Raw genomic sequence first — 17,683 nt, 5'->3', positions numbered from 1 at the left:
GTGTGGATTCATTGGTTGTATCCTTATATTTTATATTTTGCCATCATTTTTGGTTCTTTGATATGTTTTTTTTGTATATATCTTTAATCTTAATTTTTTTAACTTTTATAATGACTTTGCATGTTTCTTGCTTTGTGTCCCTGTTGTGTATGCTTTTATCTATTTAATGCATTTTTTGTTATTTGCTCTGTGAAGCACTTTGAGCTGCATTTTATATATGAAAGGTGCTTTATAAATACAATGCATTGTTATTAGTGTTAGTATTAGTAGTAGGAGTAGAAGTAGTTTTTCCTTCATTACATTTATTGGACAGCTAGAGTTACTAGAGTTTACAGATTGTAAGTTTAAAAATCAAAATAAATGAGTAGGTTATATAAAATATGATAAATTGCTTCAGATTAACATTCATATAATCTTGTGAAGGGCTCAATGCATAGGTGGAATGCAAAAGCTTAATAGCTACAGTATATTAAATAGTTAATGATATTTAGAAAGAAGTTGCATGTTTTACTGTTATTTTCCAGCAGGTGGTGCTCGAACCTCAACTGGTGACGTGTGTGTCCACTCTGTGAAGGCTTAATAAAGGTTTAGAAAAAAAGAAGAAGAAAAAAAAAAGAGATTAATAAAACTGGAGTTCGAGATTAATCGAACAGGGTGCGATTTCGTTTTGAGAGGGGCATGTCTTCCGTCATTGAGCTATTTATTTATATTTTGGGTTACTTTTTATTTAAATAAGTCTGAAAGTGTGGAGACAGTCGATAAAGTTGTGAACTTCTGTTACTTTCACTTTCATCACCATTGTGGTGGCGCAGCAAGAATTAACTGGTGAGTAAAATCTGTCGAAGTTAAATCAAACAGACTTGTTTTTGCTTATTATAAATGTGATCTGAAGATTAAGTATGCTTTTTGAGATCTATATCAAGTAAATATCTCTGTGTGTTTAGTGGTCCTATTGAAGATGTTTGGTTTCTAGTTTCATAAATACTATATACCACCATACTGTCTGCAAAGAATGCTGCTGGTCCATGCGTATTATTTTTTCTTCCTGTAAGAATATGAAGGATGTAAAATCTAGACTTTTGTTGGAGCCTGATACACTTCAAATTCAAATCTGTGTTTAAGATTGCGCAACAAAAACTGGTATTGGACCCTAAAGTTTAAATACTGAAAAAGTCATCATCAGCATAGCATAACATTTTGCAAACTGAGACAAGCAGGAAAAGAGACGTAACCGGTTGTTAAAAGTCTTTTTTTTAACCATTTGGTTATTTCGTGTTTGAAGGTGTTTGAAACTGACTGTCGGTCTCCAGCTCAGCGACAGGATGGCAGCTGCCTCAGCACCTGGTGAGTACAATCACATTTACAGCAGAAATGCAGTAAATTAACTCTATAATTTGTTCAGAGGTTCTACTGTATATGTAAATTGAAAATGGCTGGATGTTGTGGATTATTTTCCCTCTGGCCAAGCAAAATGTTCCCCATCGTATCTCAGTTGTAATACCAAATGTGTACCACTAGGTGGAGAACCAGCATTTAAATATTCAGTGCAACTGGCTGTTTTCAGGTTCTGCTTCTCCAGGCTGCAAAAAATAGAGAGTGGAGATAATTGTGAAAATCAGGAAATCCAACATCACCATGAATAATATTCATAATGTCACTATTTTTTGGGATAACTTTTAGTAATTGTCTTGGAGACAATTAGTACTTTTCTAGGAAATCACTAATCCAACCCTAACCCATTTAATGGGGACTTAAACAATGCTCTACTCTACTTTACTATCTAACAATATATACAACATCTATCTGGCATCAATATAAAATATCTATCTAACAATATATACAACATCTATCTGACATCAATATAAAATATCTATCTAACAATATATACAACATCTATCTGGCATCAATATAAAATATCTATCTAACAATATATACAACATCTATCTGGCATCAATATAAAATATCTATCTAACAGTATCTACAGTATCTATCTAACAATATCTACAATTGTATCAACAATATCTATCTAATATTATCTACAATATAAATGTAACTGTAACTACAGTATCTTACAGTAGCTTCAATATCTATCTAACAGTATTTACAATATTTATCGAAGAGTATTTCTCTGACAGCATCTGCAATATCTATCTAACCGTATATGTACAATATCTAACAGTATCTACGATGTAATGTATAATACTTATCTTACAATAGCTGCAGTATCTATCCATCTTTGTGTTAATCAGACTTGGGACTGATAATCAACTTTTCAAAGTTTTTTTTAATATAATTCCTATATTAATAATGTAGCATTTAACTTACCTTAAAATTTATTTCATACAGTAGTTTAATCCTCTTGAACCATGTTTTTTTTTCCATATGCATTTCAACTTGATTCTTGTTTCCCAGTAACGTTTCATATAACGGATGAAGGTAAAGTTCTCTGACTTCCTGAACTCTCACGGCAGATTTCATAAACTGTAACGAATGTTTCTAAATATTTGAGATCTTTTCAGGCTACCAAATTAAACTTACCTGTTGTAGGGTTAAACATACTCTTTTAGCCATTATGTGTAACAGTAATCCATCAAAGGCGGTTTTCTATTGTTAAAAACACCAATCTTCTCTTTGTACATCTGTCAGCAGCTCATTTGGTAGCATTGATTAGAACTAACTCATCCACAGTGTGGGATCCCAAACAGGACTACTAGCTGCAGATGTTTTATTCTCTCAATTTCACCGAAAGATAAGAATACCACATCTTTATTTTCTAATTATTTAGTTACTAGCTGTGAATTTGGACCTCCAAAGCGTTCAGTGCTAAGCAGCAGATAGTCTGGAACTCTGTGTAACCTTGGCTAACATTAGCTTAGCAAGCAAATGGAGACTATCAAACTGTCAGTGGGATCATTTGGGTCCCTTCAGATAGCTTTAGGTTTAACATAGTGAGATGTGCTGTAGCTTCAGTGAGCATCCACTTATGAATATAATGACAATAAGCTACCACTTTCTCATTCTTCAAAGAATAAAACTGACCTTATGCAGGAGTCTGTCGCAGTAACACACAGACCAGAAGATCCTGGACAACCTTTTAGAACGTCAACATCATTCCCCTCTGTCTGACCAGACTGTTTGTATATGCTGAATACAGTGTAAGGAATAACAGATTTAACAGTTTATACAACATTTCTCTAATAATATCTGTAATATCTATCTAAAAGTATCCACAATATATATATGGCAGTATCTACGTTATCTATCTAACAATATCTGCAATGGTATCAGCAATATCCACACAACAATATCCACAATATCTATCTAAAAGTATCTACAATATACTGTATATGTAACTGTATCTACAGTATTTTACAGTATCTACAATATCTATCTAACAGTATCAACAATATCTATCTAAAAGTATCTACAATATTTATCTAAAAGTATCTACAATATACTGTATATGTAACTGTATCTACAGTATTTTACAGTAGCTTCAATATATATATATATATCTAACCGTATCAACAATATCTATCTAACAATGTCAACAATGTAATATATAATACCTATCTTACAATATCTGCAGTATCTATCCATCCTTGTGTTAATCAGACTTGGGACTGATAATCAACTTTTCAAAGTTTAAAAAAAAATATATATATATGGCAGTATCATTTGGGTTCCTTCAGATAGCTTTGGCCTGATGCAGGAGTCTGTCACAGTAACACACAGACATCATCTTTGTGTTAATCAGACTTGGGACTGATAATCAACTTTTCAAAGTTTTGTTTTTTTTATATATATATATATTTGCTATATTAACAATGTAGCATTTAACTTACCTTAAAATGATTTTCATACAGTAGTTTAATCCTCTTGAACCATGTTTTTTTCCCCATATGCATTTCAACTTGATCCTTCTTTCCCAGTAACGTTTCATATAACAGATGACGGTAAAGTTCTCTGACTTCCTGAACTCTTACGGCAGATTTTATAAACTGTAACAAATGCTTCTAAATATTTGAGATCTTTTCAGGCTACCAAATTAAACTTAGCTGTTGTAGGGTTAAACATACTCTTTTAGCCGTTGTGTGTAACAGCAATCTTTCAATTACACCTCAAGCTAAGAATACCACATCATTATTTTATCATTATTTGGTTAATAGCTCAGCGCTGAGCAGCAGATAGTCTGGAAGTCTGTTTAACTTTAACTTTAACTGTGTGTGTGTGTGTGTGTGTGTGTGTGTGTGTGTGTGTGTGTGTGTGAGTGAGAGAGAGTGTACACACATAATATAGTGCATATGTGCCAGGGCTGTCAACGTATATTCTAAATTTAAAAATGTATTCCAATAGTTAAAAAGAGTAGTGAGTGGTACTTGCTGTCTTCTGACTTTTGTACTTTTTAAGTTTTATTTTGTACTGGAAATAACATACAGCATCGTCAACAGCAAGTAGGAAACTCTCCCTTCAGCCAGCCGCCAACTTCTTTAGGTTTTTGTATTGAAATAAGGAGATAACTCCTCATAAACTTCACCAATCAGCCGTTTCTCATACACATGCAGGGCTGCTCTCCTCCACCTAAAGTCAAGCAAAGTGGAAATATGAAAGGAAAAACTATCATTCAAGAATTCAGTTATTTCCCTTACAAAATGCCCCAACCTCTGCGGTGTCAATATTAACCATCTGATTAACTTACAGTGAGCTAACAAGCTCCACTGAATGCTAACAGGGTTAGGGTTAGGTTAGTTTACAATATTAATATTACTGCTCGTAGTGATACTGAAACTTAACACATCAGACATTTTTAGTGCAGAGAGTTTGGACATTAGACATAATTTGTAATGAATTAAAAAATGTTGATGCATGAATCTAAGTTAGCTAACTAAACAAGCTAAAGCTAGCAAGCTCAAACATATCTTAGTCAGGCGCAAGCTTGCCTTTTATGCCCTAAGCCTATTTGTAGGCCTCTCCTCGATTATTGCATACCCATAGTAAAGAGAGTGTATTTTGTCTAAATATAAGGTGTATTTTAATAGTTTTTATATTTTAGAAAGCTGACCCTTGTAAGATTTGTTCTGATTTGTTAATATCAGCATATATGTTACTGGTTAAGAGTACATTAAGATGGAACACAGCACAAATTGAAATTCTTTATCTCTGAATATCAATATTGATTAGACATTTTTTTTTAATGTTGTAGTTGAAAGCTTTTCTCCTCTCCAGATCATAGCCCAATGGGTTGAGAGTCTCTCTGCACAATGTTTTCTTTGATAAAGTGAAGCATTCAAGAGCTAGAGAGGTTAGAGTGCAGTGATTTCAGCCGAGGTCAACCAAAATGTCATTTGGTTCCAGCTGTTCCACTGTAATTTTATATAGTATAAAATTATATATTTCACTTATTTTATGACTAATAGTGTTCAATCTATCATATGCAGCCTGTGGTTGGTCGATTTCAGTCAATGGACCCGCCTTAGAAGCATCTGAGTCCGTCTGTTTGACTCTAAATGTTCCATAATGTACTAAATGAACATCATGCTGTATTGAAGAAGACTGTAAACTAGAGATTGAGACCATAAACTCATGTTTACAATGTTTACTGAGGGAATAAATCAAGAGAGAAGTAGAGTCATTTTAGACTAGACTTCTATACAACCAGAGGAGCCGCCCCCTGCTGGACACTAGAGAGAATGCAGGTTTTAAGACACTTCCACATCAGCTTCACTCAGCAGAACCGGAGGTTTCCTCCTGGTCTCGACACTATAAAGGAATCTGAAACGTGAAGTTGACTGACATATTTCTGAAATGTTATTTGTCTATTTTCTTACAGAGGAAATCAAGGGAAGACCTCTGAGCCACAGCAGCAGCTGTCCAATTCTTCCCCCTTCCAGTGAGTTAAACTGTTCTGACTCTGTTAATGTGTTTGTGAGGTATTCTTCAGTTTATCCAGAGCTGTTGTCAGAGCAGCACATTTGTTTGAATCTTCCAAAGTGCAGCATATTTGCAGCTGGATAATGATCAAGACTTTTATTAGCTGATCAGCTGACGCCCATAAGTGAACTAAATATGACTCCTTTTGTTATGGGCACCAAAGAAAATATCTTTTCCACATAAATACCACTTATAGAATAGAATATGAAATGAAATGTGATGGTGAAAAAGAACCGATCCACATTTTATTTAGTTTTATTTACATAGTATAAAGATATTATGATTGAACTTATGTGACTAGAAAATAGTTACTATAATGTTTATTTAATGGCACTTTGATGGGATTTGTTCTTTAAACAACAAAATATAGCAAATATACTTATCTAAGTGAAATGTGTAAATATTTGAATTGAAATTCAATCAATTTATTTGAACTAATAATTATTTTATTTCTCTTTTTTTAAAGGACTTTGGCAGGTTCCTTTTTGGTAGTTAGATATAATTAGCGCTGAGAATTGTATCACTGATAATCGTGGTTCGGATTTCATTCAAATCCATCATCTAACTGTTTTCAAAGCCCAATTATATGGTGACCAACCTAATTTTAACCCCGGAATAACCAGGGCACAAACTCATTAGACATAGCTAACATTTTACTACTTTTGGTCGCCACATCGCGTAAGAAAGGATACAAACACTGTTCGGACTGTAGGGCCATGTTGTAGAAAGACTTGTCAGATGACCCGAGGATCTTCAGGTCTTCCCAACACTACTGTTCCTATACTCCTGTCCTGGAAAACTATTTCAACATTCTCCAATTTGCCTTTAGCTGAGAATGAAGTCTCTCTATCAGAGCTCCCCACAATGGATAACTTTGCCATTTGAAAGGAAGTTTTGTTTAGCATCCTGTTAACATTCACATAGAAGTTTATGGATCAGAGTATGGGTCACATTAATAGACTGCTGTCGGTTATGTTGTGGAAACGCAGTGAACACACCCTGTATCACGTCACACGGTGGAACATGCAGGTTGGATGACTTTACGTAACGTTGCTTTCTTCCCAACTTGTTTTAAACAGCTGAATGTTAAAATTGGTTGGCTTTTTTGGTTCAGTTGCTAAAGTTGGCACGCTTGCTAGCTTATTTTTCCAACATCTGCAGGTGTGTTTGCATTATTTTATGATCAATTTAGGATAATTTCTAAGAATATATGAGTTATATAATTTTATAGCTATTTAGTTAGTCAAAGCCAAAGACTGCATTACTTTTAAGTCAGACTTCTACAGAGAGTAACATATTAGTGTATGGGGCGATCACTGTCTGACATACCAGCTAGATCGTCACTGAAAATGTCCTGGGAAGATCTGGGGAAATTATCTCTAGAAAGGAGTGGGAACCCTCTTTAAGAACGCCACAAAACAGAGTTTCAGATGAAGAGGCATAGTTACCAACATCTGGAGTGGTGGATTTGGATATGCTCTAGAGTGTATCAACAGTACCAAAACCGAACCGGCCCCTGGATTACCATGCATAAAAGTATCATTTAAGACTCTGAAAAGACCTGCTACTGTTGAGTGCTAACTGAAGCCAGACTGTTGGCAAAGATACTGTGCTCGTCTAATACAGTTGTAAGCTGCTTAGAAACTATTTGCTAAAACGTTGACTGATTGCTTTACTACACAACTTGGATATAGGCCTGTTATTAAAGGTTAGAGATTTCTCTTTGACAACACAACTCAAAGGTGAGTCCAAGTTCTGGATGGCTGACAGCTTTTCTATGGGTCCACCAGTTGGAGTTACGTTTCATCATAATCCTGTTGTATAGGTCTTGTATCAGATCAAGTTCAGTGCTGGTTTGTCTTTCTAATCCACTGTTTTCTTCTCAGTGTCTGAGCTGAGGGTTGTTCTGCTGGGGAACAGCTGGTCTGAGAGGAGTTCAGTGGGGAACGTCATACTGGGAGAGACTGTATTCAACACTAAGGAAGAACCATACAACTGTCTGAGATTCAGAGGACAGATGAAAGAGAAAGAAATAGTTGTCATCAACACTCCAGATCTGCTGCACCCCAACATCTCTGAAGACAAACTAAGAGAACATGTAGAACACTGTGTGAGACTCTCTGATCCTGGACCTCATGTGTTCCTGCTGGTTCTACAGCCTGAAGACTTCACTGAGGAACTCAAAGTGAAGCTCTGCAGAGTCCTTCAACTCTTCAGTGATCAATCATTTGATCATTCATTGATACTGATATCAACACCTAGAGAGGAGAGTTCAGCTTTCATGGACAAAGACCAGCCTTTAAAAGACCTGATCAGAATGAGTAGATACAGATCCCTGAACCAGAAGAACCTTGAACGTCCAGAGCTGTTAACACGTCTGGGTCAAACTGCAAAGGAGAACAATGGAGAGCTTGTGAGATGTGACGTATTTGAGGATGAGGGTTTGATCATGACACCAAAGTCTGACCACATTAAACCATCTTTAAACCTGGTTCTGTGTGGGAGGACAGGAGCAGGGAAGACTTCAGCAGCCGAGGCCATTTTAGGTCAGACAGAGCTTCATTCAGTCTCCAACTCATCAGAGTGTGTTAAACATCAGGGAGAGGTGTGTGGACGTTGGGTTTCTCTGGTGGAGCTGCCTGCCTTGTATGGAAAACCTCAGGAGGCAGTGATAGAGGAATCACTCAGGTGTATCTCCCTCTGTGGTCCTGAGGGCGTCCATGTCTTCTTCCTGGTCCTACCTGTGGGTCCCCACACTGATGACGACAAGGGAGAGTTAGAGACCATCCAGGACACATTCAGCTCTCCAGTCAATGACTTCACCATGATTCTGTTCACTGTGGAGTTAGATCCTAAAGCTCCAGCTTTGGTTAAGTTTCTGAAAAAAGATAACGGCATCCAGGCGCTCTGTCAGAGCTGTGGAGGAAGATATGTTGTTCTCAACATCAAGGACCAGCAGCAGATCCCAGAGCTGTTGGATTCTGTGGAAAAGATGAGATCTGAACAATCCAGATCCTTCACAATAGAGATGTTCACCAAGGCTCAGATGGAGAAGGTTTCAAGACTTAAAGATGAACTGAGGGATGTGAAACAGAAGACAGAGGTGGGAGGTGATCTCAGGATGGTGCTGATCGGGAAGACTGGCAATGGGAAGAGTTCAACAGCAAACACCATTTTGGGCGAAAAGGTCTTCCAACCCAGAATCACACCAAAGCCAACGACCAAGTCTTGTCAGAAAGCAACAGGAGAGATTGATGGACGGCCCGTCGTCATGGTAAAAACCCCTGGCTTGTTTGATACGACTCTGTCTGATGAAGAAATTCAACAAGAGTTTAAAAAATGTGTCAGCATGTTGTCTCCTGGACCTCATGTGTTCTTACTGGTGCTGCAGATCGGGAAGTTTACACAAGAGGAAAAAGACTCTGTGGAACTGATCAAGAAATATTTTGGGAAGAAGTCTGAAGATTTCATCATCATTATATTCACCAGAGGAGATGACCTGGAAGAACGGCCATTGGAGAGTTATATCGAAGATTGTGATGACTTTGTCAAAGAACTCGTAAATGACTGTGGAGGGAGATACCAGGTCTTCAATAACAAAGATTACACAAACCGCACACAAGTCAGAGCTCTGCTGAACAACATCGAGACCATGGTGAAGGAAAATGGCGGCTGCTACGTCAGGGAGATGTTTGACAACACAGAGGGATACACTCAAATACAAGTGGAAAGTCTTTTAAAAGAGAAGGAAGTAGAGATGAAAAGAAGGGACGAGGAACTCCGGAGAAAACATGAAGAAGATTTAAAATCACTGAAAAGGAAATTCAAAGAAGACGAGAGAAAACTGAACGCAAAACAGCTCGATGACATCACCAAGGAGCGTGAGGAAAGAAGGAAAGAACGGGAGGAAGAGGAAAGGAGACGGAAAAAACAAGAGGAAACTCAGCGACAGGAATGGAGAAGAAAACTGGAAGCTTCAGAGAAAATAGTTCAGTCAGAAAAAGAGCAAAAGGAAAATGCTGTAAAGAAACTGGAGCTGTTGAGAAAAGAGATGAAGAGAGATCGAGACGCCTGGGATAAAGAAAGAAAGGACACCTGGGAACGAATACATCAGGAGGACAAACAGAGTCTGGAAGAGGAGAAGAAGAGCTTCATGAAGCTCCAAGAAGAGTACTATCAGAAGAGAAGAAAATGGTATTATTCTTTTGGTGTGCTCTTGTTGTTTCTATTATTTCTGTTGTGTCATATCTTTCTGAGGTAGACATTCACACTACAGACAGCACAAAGACCAAAGAACACACATTTTTACAACTTGCTAGGCTGATAGAAGAAGCAGGTTTACATGTATGCACTTTGCAGATGGATGTCATCTTCAGTTTGCACTTATGACTGGAAGTCATTTAGTAAAATACAACGCATTTGCTGCTGTGAGAGTTAGATGACAAGATCCATGTCATTTTAACTCTTAGCGTGTTTAGCCTAGCTTTAGTAGAAAGACTGGAAGCAGAAAAAGTCAGAAAACTCTCCCTCAACCTACAAAACTGTCTTTTTAGCTAGTTGGCTAAATGTATATATGGAGGCTTTACTGTCCCCACAGGGAAATTTGACTTGGACTCTTCCAAGCTAACGTGTCAACACATAAAGGCATACAACATGATTAAACAAAAGAACTTAGAGAGTACAGAAAAATGGAATACAGATAATACAAATATAAGCGCACACACCCTGACGCATCAATCAGTACCCGCAGCTTGAACTTCAAGGTTAGGGGTTCACAAACGTCTAGAGCAAATGTAATGTGTACAACAGAGGCTTCTTTACAGTAAAATTAATCAGCAGGGTACCAGCAGGTGCATTTTCATATCCCGACTAATATGCCCAATCAAACTCGCACAGAAAAAAACTTGCACTAAAAACCCCCGATAGTAAACCAGATCTACCGTAGATGCCAGCAATAAGCATTTCTTCAGAGATGAGCCTTGCAGGCTTGTTGATCGATCAAACCTGTTGCATCTATGTTGAACCTTAGCATATATGTTAAAACACAGAGAGGTCTGTAGTGTATTGAGTGATGCAGGGATGATGTACTGTATGAGGAAGCATCATCATGGTTCCCTCGATTAAAAAGCAACTGGGATTCTTCCATTTGACTTTGGATTATTGCAGAACATGATCTGTGTATTTCATATCCGAGAACTGAATGTTAAAATCTCTGAAGCTGGTGTTAACCACAGACCATTTAACCAAAAACACACCAAGGGAACTGACAATAAATTCACCATTTTTATTTATTATTATAGAGCAAGTATCTTAATATGCATCTGTTGCTGGTCAGTAAATTGTTAAAATGTGTAAACTAAGTGCTGTTTTATTTTGTAATTCTGCAACACCACGTAAGCACAACTATGCCCGTTTTTTGCTTGTTTGATTCTACATTGATGGAGCTAGACTAACATTTTAGAACGTGTGCTAGGATAGCTAACAAATCACTGAAATACCTCTGAAGTGAACACAACGTAATTGAACTCGGCTGTTGAGAAAATTAGCAAATGACCGTAAATGTCAGAGAATGTAATGAACTGTAAATAATCTTTGATTGTTTATACATTAATTTACAAATTAGGAGTAGTTAGGAGAAGCATGTTCCTCTGGGCTGCATGAACACACACATGGATTGTTTTGGGATGTTTGTTTCTTTTGATATTTTTATACTTACACTAGATTTTGAGTATAACTTATAAGTTGAATGCTGTAGAGGTGTTTACAGACTAGCTGAATTATGGCTCTCTGAAAACAAACTGTTCATATCTGTTATATAGTTGTATATCTGCCTAAGAGTGTAAGTTGTGTTGCTGTTTGACTTCAGAATATGACTTACTTCATACTGCACCTGGTTTATACCAAACAAAAGATACTGTATGTATATAGGTAATACTAAAAGAACCATATTTGTATTTAAGAATGTAGGATCAAAAATGAATGTGACTTGTGAACATGTGACATTTAAGGTGAGCTTAATGTAATTCATCTTTCTGTCATAGAGGTTATTGTTTATTTTCTACTTGCATAGTGTGGACATGTACTGTATACAGTACAGAATGTGCTTCATCTTATTTCATCGTAGCCCCAGTTTGTTCCTTTCATGTATCATTACAATTTAGTCAAATATCTAAGCAGCTGATTCTCCTACAAATAAATACTCATTAGCATTATTTACATTAGTTATTAAGAATCAAAATACAATGATTGAAGACACAGCTGGAAATAACATGTCCTTAGTTACCATTATATTTGTATTTTCCTACAAAGAAATGCCAATTTGTATTGTTCTGTGAAATCCTTACGTTAATAAAACGTTTAATATTGGTGAACTTTGTGAAATGTTTAATTTCCAATGAAGGTATAAAGTTGCCACTTGGGTTTGTTAACCATCAAAATAGTTTCACATTCATTTTCTTTCAATTCACTAAGTATTTATAACTATAAATGTTTGTTGCATATGTTTTGTGAGGAAAGTCTCATATCTTTGGTCAATTTTGTAGAATCCATTATAAATATTGACTGAAACTATTCACATTTTCAATCAGTCGTGGTTATTGTGAAAAAGAATGCGCAACACATCCACAGTTTAAGCTAATAAGGTACACATGAATATAATGCAACAAAAGTGAATGTTGTTTTTCATTATTTTAGTTATTACCTGTCACTCAGCTTCCGTCTGATTGTCTCTGAAGCAGCTGCAGAATGTGGACAGTCGTGTTTAGGTGACTTCAGGATTGTGGTTGCCATTTGTGAGAGCAGCCAGGTATCACTGATGTCTCTGCATACTGGGCCCACATTGTGCAGCTTTACATGAGAATAGGGCAGTTTCACTCAGACAAATGCAAACCAGATTATGATGAAGAAGAGGAAGATGAAGGCCTGAACAGACAAGTTAGTTGAAGACATTCACTTAGAACTGTCAGGTTTAGGCACCTTCTTGGCTCATTAAATGTATTTTTTTGCCAAACAAAGACCAACTTTATTTTTCTATGGATCTGTTTTGTGGTAGATTAAATATTTTTTTCAGGTGTCGGAAACAATAGAATGTGTCCTCTGCTGTTAAACCTTAGTATTAAAGAGTCAATGCTTTGGTAGATTTTAGATGTTGGTATAGGTTGATTTAGCTTTCTTTGGACAGAGCCAGGCTAACCGTTTCCCCCTGCTTTTATGCTAAGCTAACTGGCAGTAAAGGAACTGCATATTTCTAAAGTAGTTAGAAGTATTTTATTAAGCTGTGGCATAAAAGTTAATTACAACTTGAAAATGTATAAAGCAGCAGTGCGTTGGTCCTCATTAGTAAACAGAATATGAAACTCATAAATATTCTGGGGCTGTACTGAAAAGTTGGAAGCTTCATTCATAACTTTGACATTCACATTCTAAGTCAACATTTGAATGCTGCACAGCTTTTTTTTCGCGCGTCTATATATTGTTTAAATCCCCCGTATTGCTGCACAGTTGCAGGTAAAGATTAGGGTGGCTACACTTAGTACAATTTGATTTGAGTAATCTTATACAAAATTCTCCCATTTTTATCTAAATGAATTTCAATCCATATTTGTTGGCATTTAGCTTTTAAACTTTACTGCAGAAAACCACTCGTCTCTAATTTGCAGAATCTGACAATTAGTAATAAGGGAATTGACAGTTACACACAAAACAAACCTATGACTAATTAAGACAACCCCTTTGACCCAGATTATGCACCAATTCGTTGAAGTAGTTTGACTTTAGAACATGCACTATAGATGGTTTGAAGTGTTTGCATCTTCAGTCTTGTTTGAGGTTAAGAATAAAGGATGAGGTTAGAGTTCTAATGACAAAATGGTTTTCCTGAAGGTAAGAACTGGTTTGGTCCTTACAAATTTTATGGTTAATTGACACGCCATAAATAGCATTTCTCTATCAAATATTTGCCTTAAGTTTAATAGGGATGTTGCAGATAACATCTTAGACCTCTTGGCACCCCAGTCAGGACCATTTCTAAAAGTATTTTAATGTCCATTAGAGTATCTAGTGAAGATGGAAGAAACATCTGTACTATATTTGGAACACAGAAGAGTGAAATATAAAATTGAAGTTAAATTTCTAAATGCCACTAGGAGGCACTATTCACAAACTTCAGTTATTTTGTATCACCTGATGGTGTAAAAATTAGGGAAACATGTCACTTGTGTGAAAACCATGATTATGTGCTTTAATGTTAATCTATAGTGAATCAGGAACTCAATGCAACAACATTTACAAGTTTCTGAAACTCAAGTGGCAAATGACAACATTAGAGAAGCTGTAAACATCAAATGTTGGCATTTTATTGATCAGTGAACACTCCTGCGGAATATTCATACAGCTCAACTCTGACGGAACCAGTAGACAGAACGGGTTAGGAGAAAAGCAGAATATTGATGTACAATCTATTGTTGGAGGTAGGAAGAGACGGGAAGTGATAATACTGTTTGTTGTATCACCAGAAGATGTGAAGGCTGTGAGCAGAGTTAGAGGAACACGGTCAGAAATGGTTCGTCTGAGGTTCAGCGACTTGACAAAATGTAAACAGACGCTCGATTCATCTTCTGTGTGGCATCTCGTATCTTTTAGTCTGTTCACACCAAGACAACCCGGAGACCGTTCTAGTTGGACCAAACCATTGTAAAGCATGTCAACTTCCCCACCGGGACAGAGGAGACCATGTGGAGCTTTCTAGAAGCACTTGCGGTGGACAATGGAGGGGCCGGACTCGTCGTACTCCTGCTTGCTGATCCACATCTGCTGGAAGGTGGAGAGGGAGGCCAGGATGGAGCCGCCGATCCAGACGGAGTACTTCCTCTCTGGTGGAGCGACGATCTGGAGGCAAGGAGAGAAAATGGGTATGATCAGACATCAAGTCATCCATTTGTCTGCATAAAAACAAATTTAAAAAAGAAACTATACCTTGATTTTCATGGTGGGTGGGGCCAGGGCGGTGATCTCCTTCTGCATGCGGTCGGCGATGCCGGGGTACATGGTGGTGCCACCGGACAGCACGGTGTTGGCGTACAGGTCCTTACGGATGTCCACGTCGCACTTCATAATGCTGTTGTAGGTCGTTTCGTGGATGCCAGCAGACTCCATTCCTGAACACAGAGGCAACCAGAGTTTTAGTGTTTGAAACACCACTATGACACCTGTGCCCAGAGACTCTTTAATAGAGCGATTGGTCAAAATATGATACCTTTAGGCTTAGACGATGTTTCGCGATTCAAGCCAGAATTTAAAGATTTGACGTGTTTGATGGGATCTTGTAAATCTTGATCCTTTACAGAATTAAATTAAATCCATCCCCCTGGATTGCCCAAGAACTACATTTTTATTGTCTCCAGTCGGTGTTAAGAGTCGTTACCCACCGAGGAATGAAGGCTGGAACAGCGCCTCGGGGCAGCGGAACCTCTCGTTGCCGATGGTGATGACCTGTCCGTCAGGAAGCTCGTAGCTCTTCTCCAGGGAGGAAGAAGAGGAAGCCGTCTGCATCTCCTGCTCGAAGTCCAGAGCCACGTAGCACAGCTTCTCCTTGATGTCTCGCACGATCTCACGCTCAGCTGGAATTTAAGAGTGGAATATTTGTAGTTACAAAAAAAAAAAAAAAAAAAAAAAAAAAAAAAAAAAAAAAAAATCAGAAAGAAAAACCAGCAGACATTCAGGAGCTTCAATTCTTCTGAGGTCACACTTTGTTTTTAAGTTGGTGAGAAGCTCCAGGTTCTAAGTTGGGCCTGTACCGCTTGCTTTAGGAGGTGAAGCGCGTACCAGTGGTGGTGAAGCTGTAGCCTCTCTCTGTGAGGATCTTCATCAGATAGTCTGTCAGATCTCTGCCAGCCAGATCCAGACGGAGGATGGCGTGAGGAAGAGCGTAACCCTCGTAGATTGGCACGGTGTGGCTGACGCCATCACCAGAGTCCATCACAATACCTGCAAGAGAGAAAACACCCGGTTACAACAAGGTGAAACACTGGAAGTTCAGACTACTGATTGGTTAAGAAAATTCAATGTCTTAGGAGATGCAAGTACATTTCTTGAGCAGGAAGTCTTTGTCATAAAACAAAATTCTGATAATACAATATCAGTCATGAGTTCTCACCTGTGGTACGACCGGAGGCGTACAGTGACAGGACGGCCTGGATGGCCACATACATGGCAGGACAGTTGAAGGTCTCGAACATGATCTGTACCAAAGAGGAAGAAAGAAAGAAAAAAAAAAAAAGAAAAAAGGTGTCACTGAAGACCCAAACAAAACCTGCCTGTAACTCGTTCCCAATACAGGTCTCAGAATACGATCAGAGTTTACACTGATGCTGAGCAAAGCGTGAACACACCTGTGTCATCTTCTCCCTGTTGGCCTTGGGGTTGAGTGGAGCTTCGGTCAGCAGGACCGGATGCTCCTCAGGTGCAACACGGAGCTCGTTGTAGAAGGTGTGATGCCAGATCTGCAGGACGGGACAGATGGTTAGTTTGACAGCTGAACGTTCAGGTGAAGAATGTAAAGACAGGTGGACAAGACAGGTGTGGCTGGTGGCAGCCTTTTCAAGCTGGAGCTAATAATTTCTCAATTTAAGTTTTGAAATCTGTAACTAAAATATGACTACATGACATTTAATATGAAATGACTCTATACTATGTTGACACGTTTTCTTTTCGTGGCTTGAACAGCAGCACCGATGGTGTCCAGCCTGAGAGCTGTGACCCGTCTTAACCAGATGATCTGAGCTCCAGGTGTGTGAACTCAGGTGAGAAACACGAGGTGGAGGTCTTTACCTTCTCCATGTCGTCCCAGTTGGTGACGATGCCGTGCTCGATGGGGTACTTCAGGGTCAGGATGCCTCTCTTGCTCTGGGCTTCGTCTCCCACGTAGCTGTCCTTCTGTCCCATTCCCACCATCACACCCTGCACACAAACACACCTTCACCATCACGCGTTCACTGCATTTACCTGCTGGGGACATTTTATAGTCTTCATCAAATAGTACCTGATGTCTGGGGCGACCGACGATGGAGGGGAAGACGGCGCGGGGGGCGTCGTCACCGGCGAACCCGGCTTTGCACATGCCGGAGCCATTGTCGACAACCAGGGCAGCAATATCTTCATCCATTTCTGAAAGGAAACATTCATATTAAAGACAGACAGACAGGTAAACTGAATAAAATCATGTTCATTATCGTTTGTCTTCCAACTAAATGATTTTAAACACTGAATACAAGTAAACTAAAATACTACATAAACTAAATAAGATGAGAAGTTTGACTGTTTTAAGAAAACGTGTCAGAAGTGAGGTGACGTCATCATTTCCTGCCAGCTCATCACTGACTTTTTGAAACACATCGTCAGTTACAACATCAGGAGTTCACCCGAGTGATGCAACATCTTAATGAGGACGAACACTTGGTAGAATATGAGGATTCACTTTGAACGTTCCCGTTTCACTCTCGATGTTAATTTCCCTCCCTGGAATGACAGTTTTGTTGGGCGTGGCGCCTCAAGTTGTCCAACCTGATCAACTCGTGACCCGTTCAGGACACCGGACCAGCCGATGGGTTTACGCTCTACAGATCTCCAACTGCCGTCATTTGACTCCACCCAGATGCACAAACTCATGACTGGATGTGTAGAAGCCAGTCTACAGAGGAGCCACACCTTCGTTTGCAGCAAACATGGCCGACCGTGAGCCGAGGAGCTTTGAGAT

The 17,683-nt window shown here is 38.4% G+C and overlaps 2 protein-coding genes across 2 annotated transcripts in view; one reads left to right on the top strand and one right to left on the bottom strand.

The window, feature by feature from the left end:
• The first annotated feature begins 596 nt into the window (after positions 1-596).
• Positions 597-12,302, top strand: LOC137866803 (GTPase IMAP family member 8-like). The gene is made up of 4 exons (XM_068702960.1): positions 597-825; positions 1,283-1,344; positions 5,831-5,890; positions 7,818-12,302. Exons 2-4 carry the CDS (start codon positions 1,323-1,325, stop codon positions 10,190-10,192), a joined length of 2,457 nt encoding a protein of 818 aa, XP_068559061.1. The 5' UTR covers positions 597-825; positions 1,283-1,322; the 3' UTR covers positions 10,193-12,302.
• Positions 12,303-14,263: 1,961 nt separating this feature from the next.
• The window catches only part of LOC137866809 (actin, cytoplasmic), a 4,572-nt gene continuing 1,152 nt past the window's right edge, over positions 14,264-17,683 (bottom strand). Inside the window, exons 2-9 of the mRNA XM_068702965.1 lie at positions 16,970-17,094; positions 16,759-16,887; positions 16,320-16,430; positions 16,085-16,169; positions 15,754-15,915; positions 15,357-15,548; positions 14,905-15,086; positions 14,264-14,817 (exon numbers count right to left, since the gene is read on the bottom strand). Coding sequence (XP_068559066.1) covers positions 14,674-14,817; positions 14,905-15,086; positions 15,357-15,548; positions 15,754-15,915; positions 16,085-16,169; positions 16,320-16,430; positions 16,759-16,887; positions 16,970-17,092 — 1,128 coding nt within the window. The 5' untranslated portion in view covers positions 17,093-17,094 and the 3' untranslated portion in view covers positions 14,264-14,673. The remainder of the gene's footprint in view (positions 14,818-14,904; positions 15,087-15,356; positions 15,549-15,753; positions 15,916-16,084; positions 16,170-16,319; positions 16,431-16,758; positions 16,888-16,969; positions 17,095-17,683) is intronic.

This window comes from Cebidichthys violaceus, unplaced genomic scaffold, assembly GCF_023349555.1.
Source record: "Cebidichthys violaceus isolate CVI_PGR_0920_01 unplaced genomic scaffold, fCebVio1.0.p SCAF_9, whole genome shotgun sequence".
In the NCBI taxonomy this organism is placed as follows: Eukaryota; Metazoa; Chordata; class Actinopteri; order Perciformes; family Stichaeidae; genus Cebidichthys; species Cebidichthys violaceus.
This window is presented reverse-complemented; position numbering and strand designations above follow the sequence as displayed.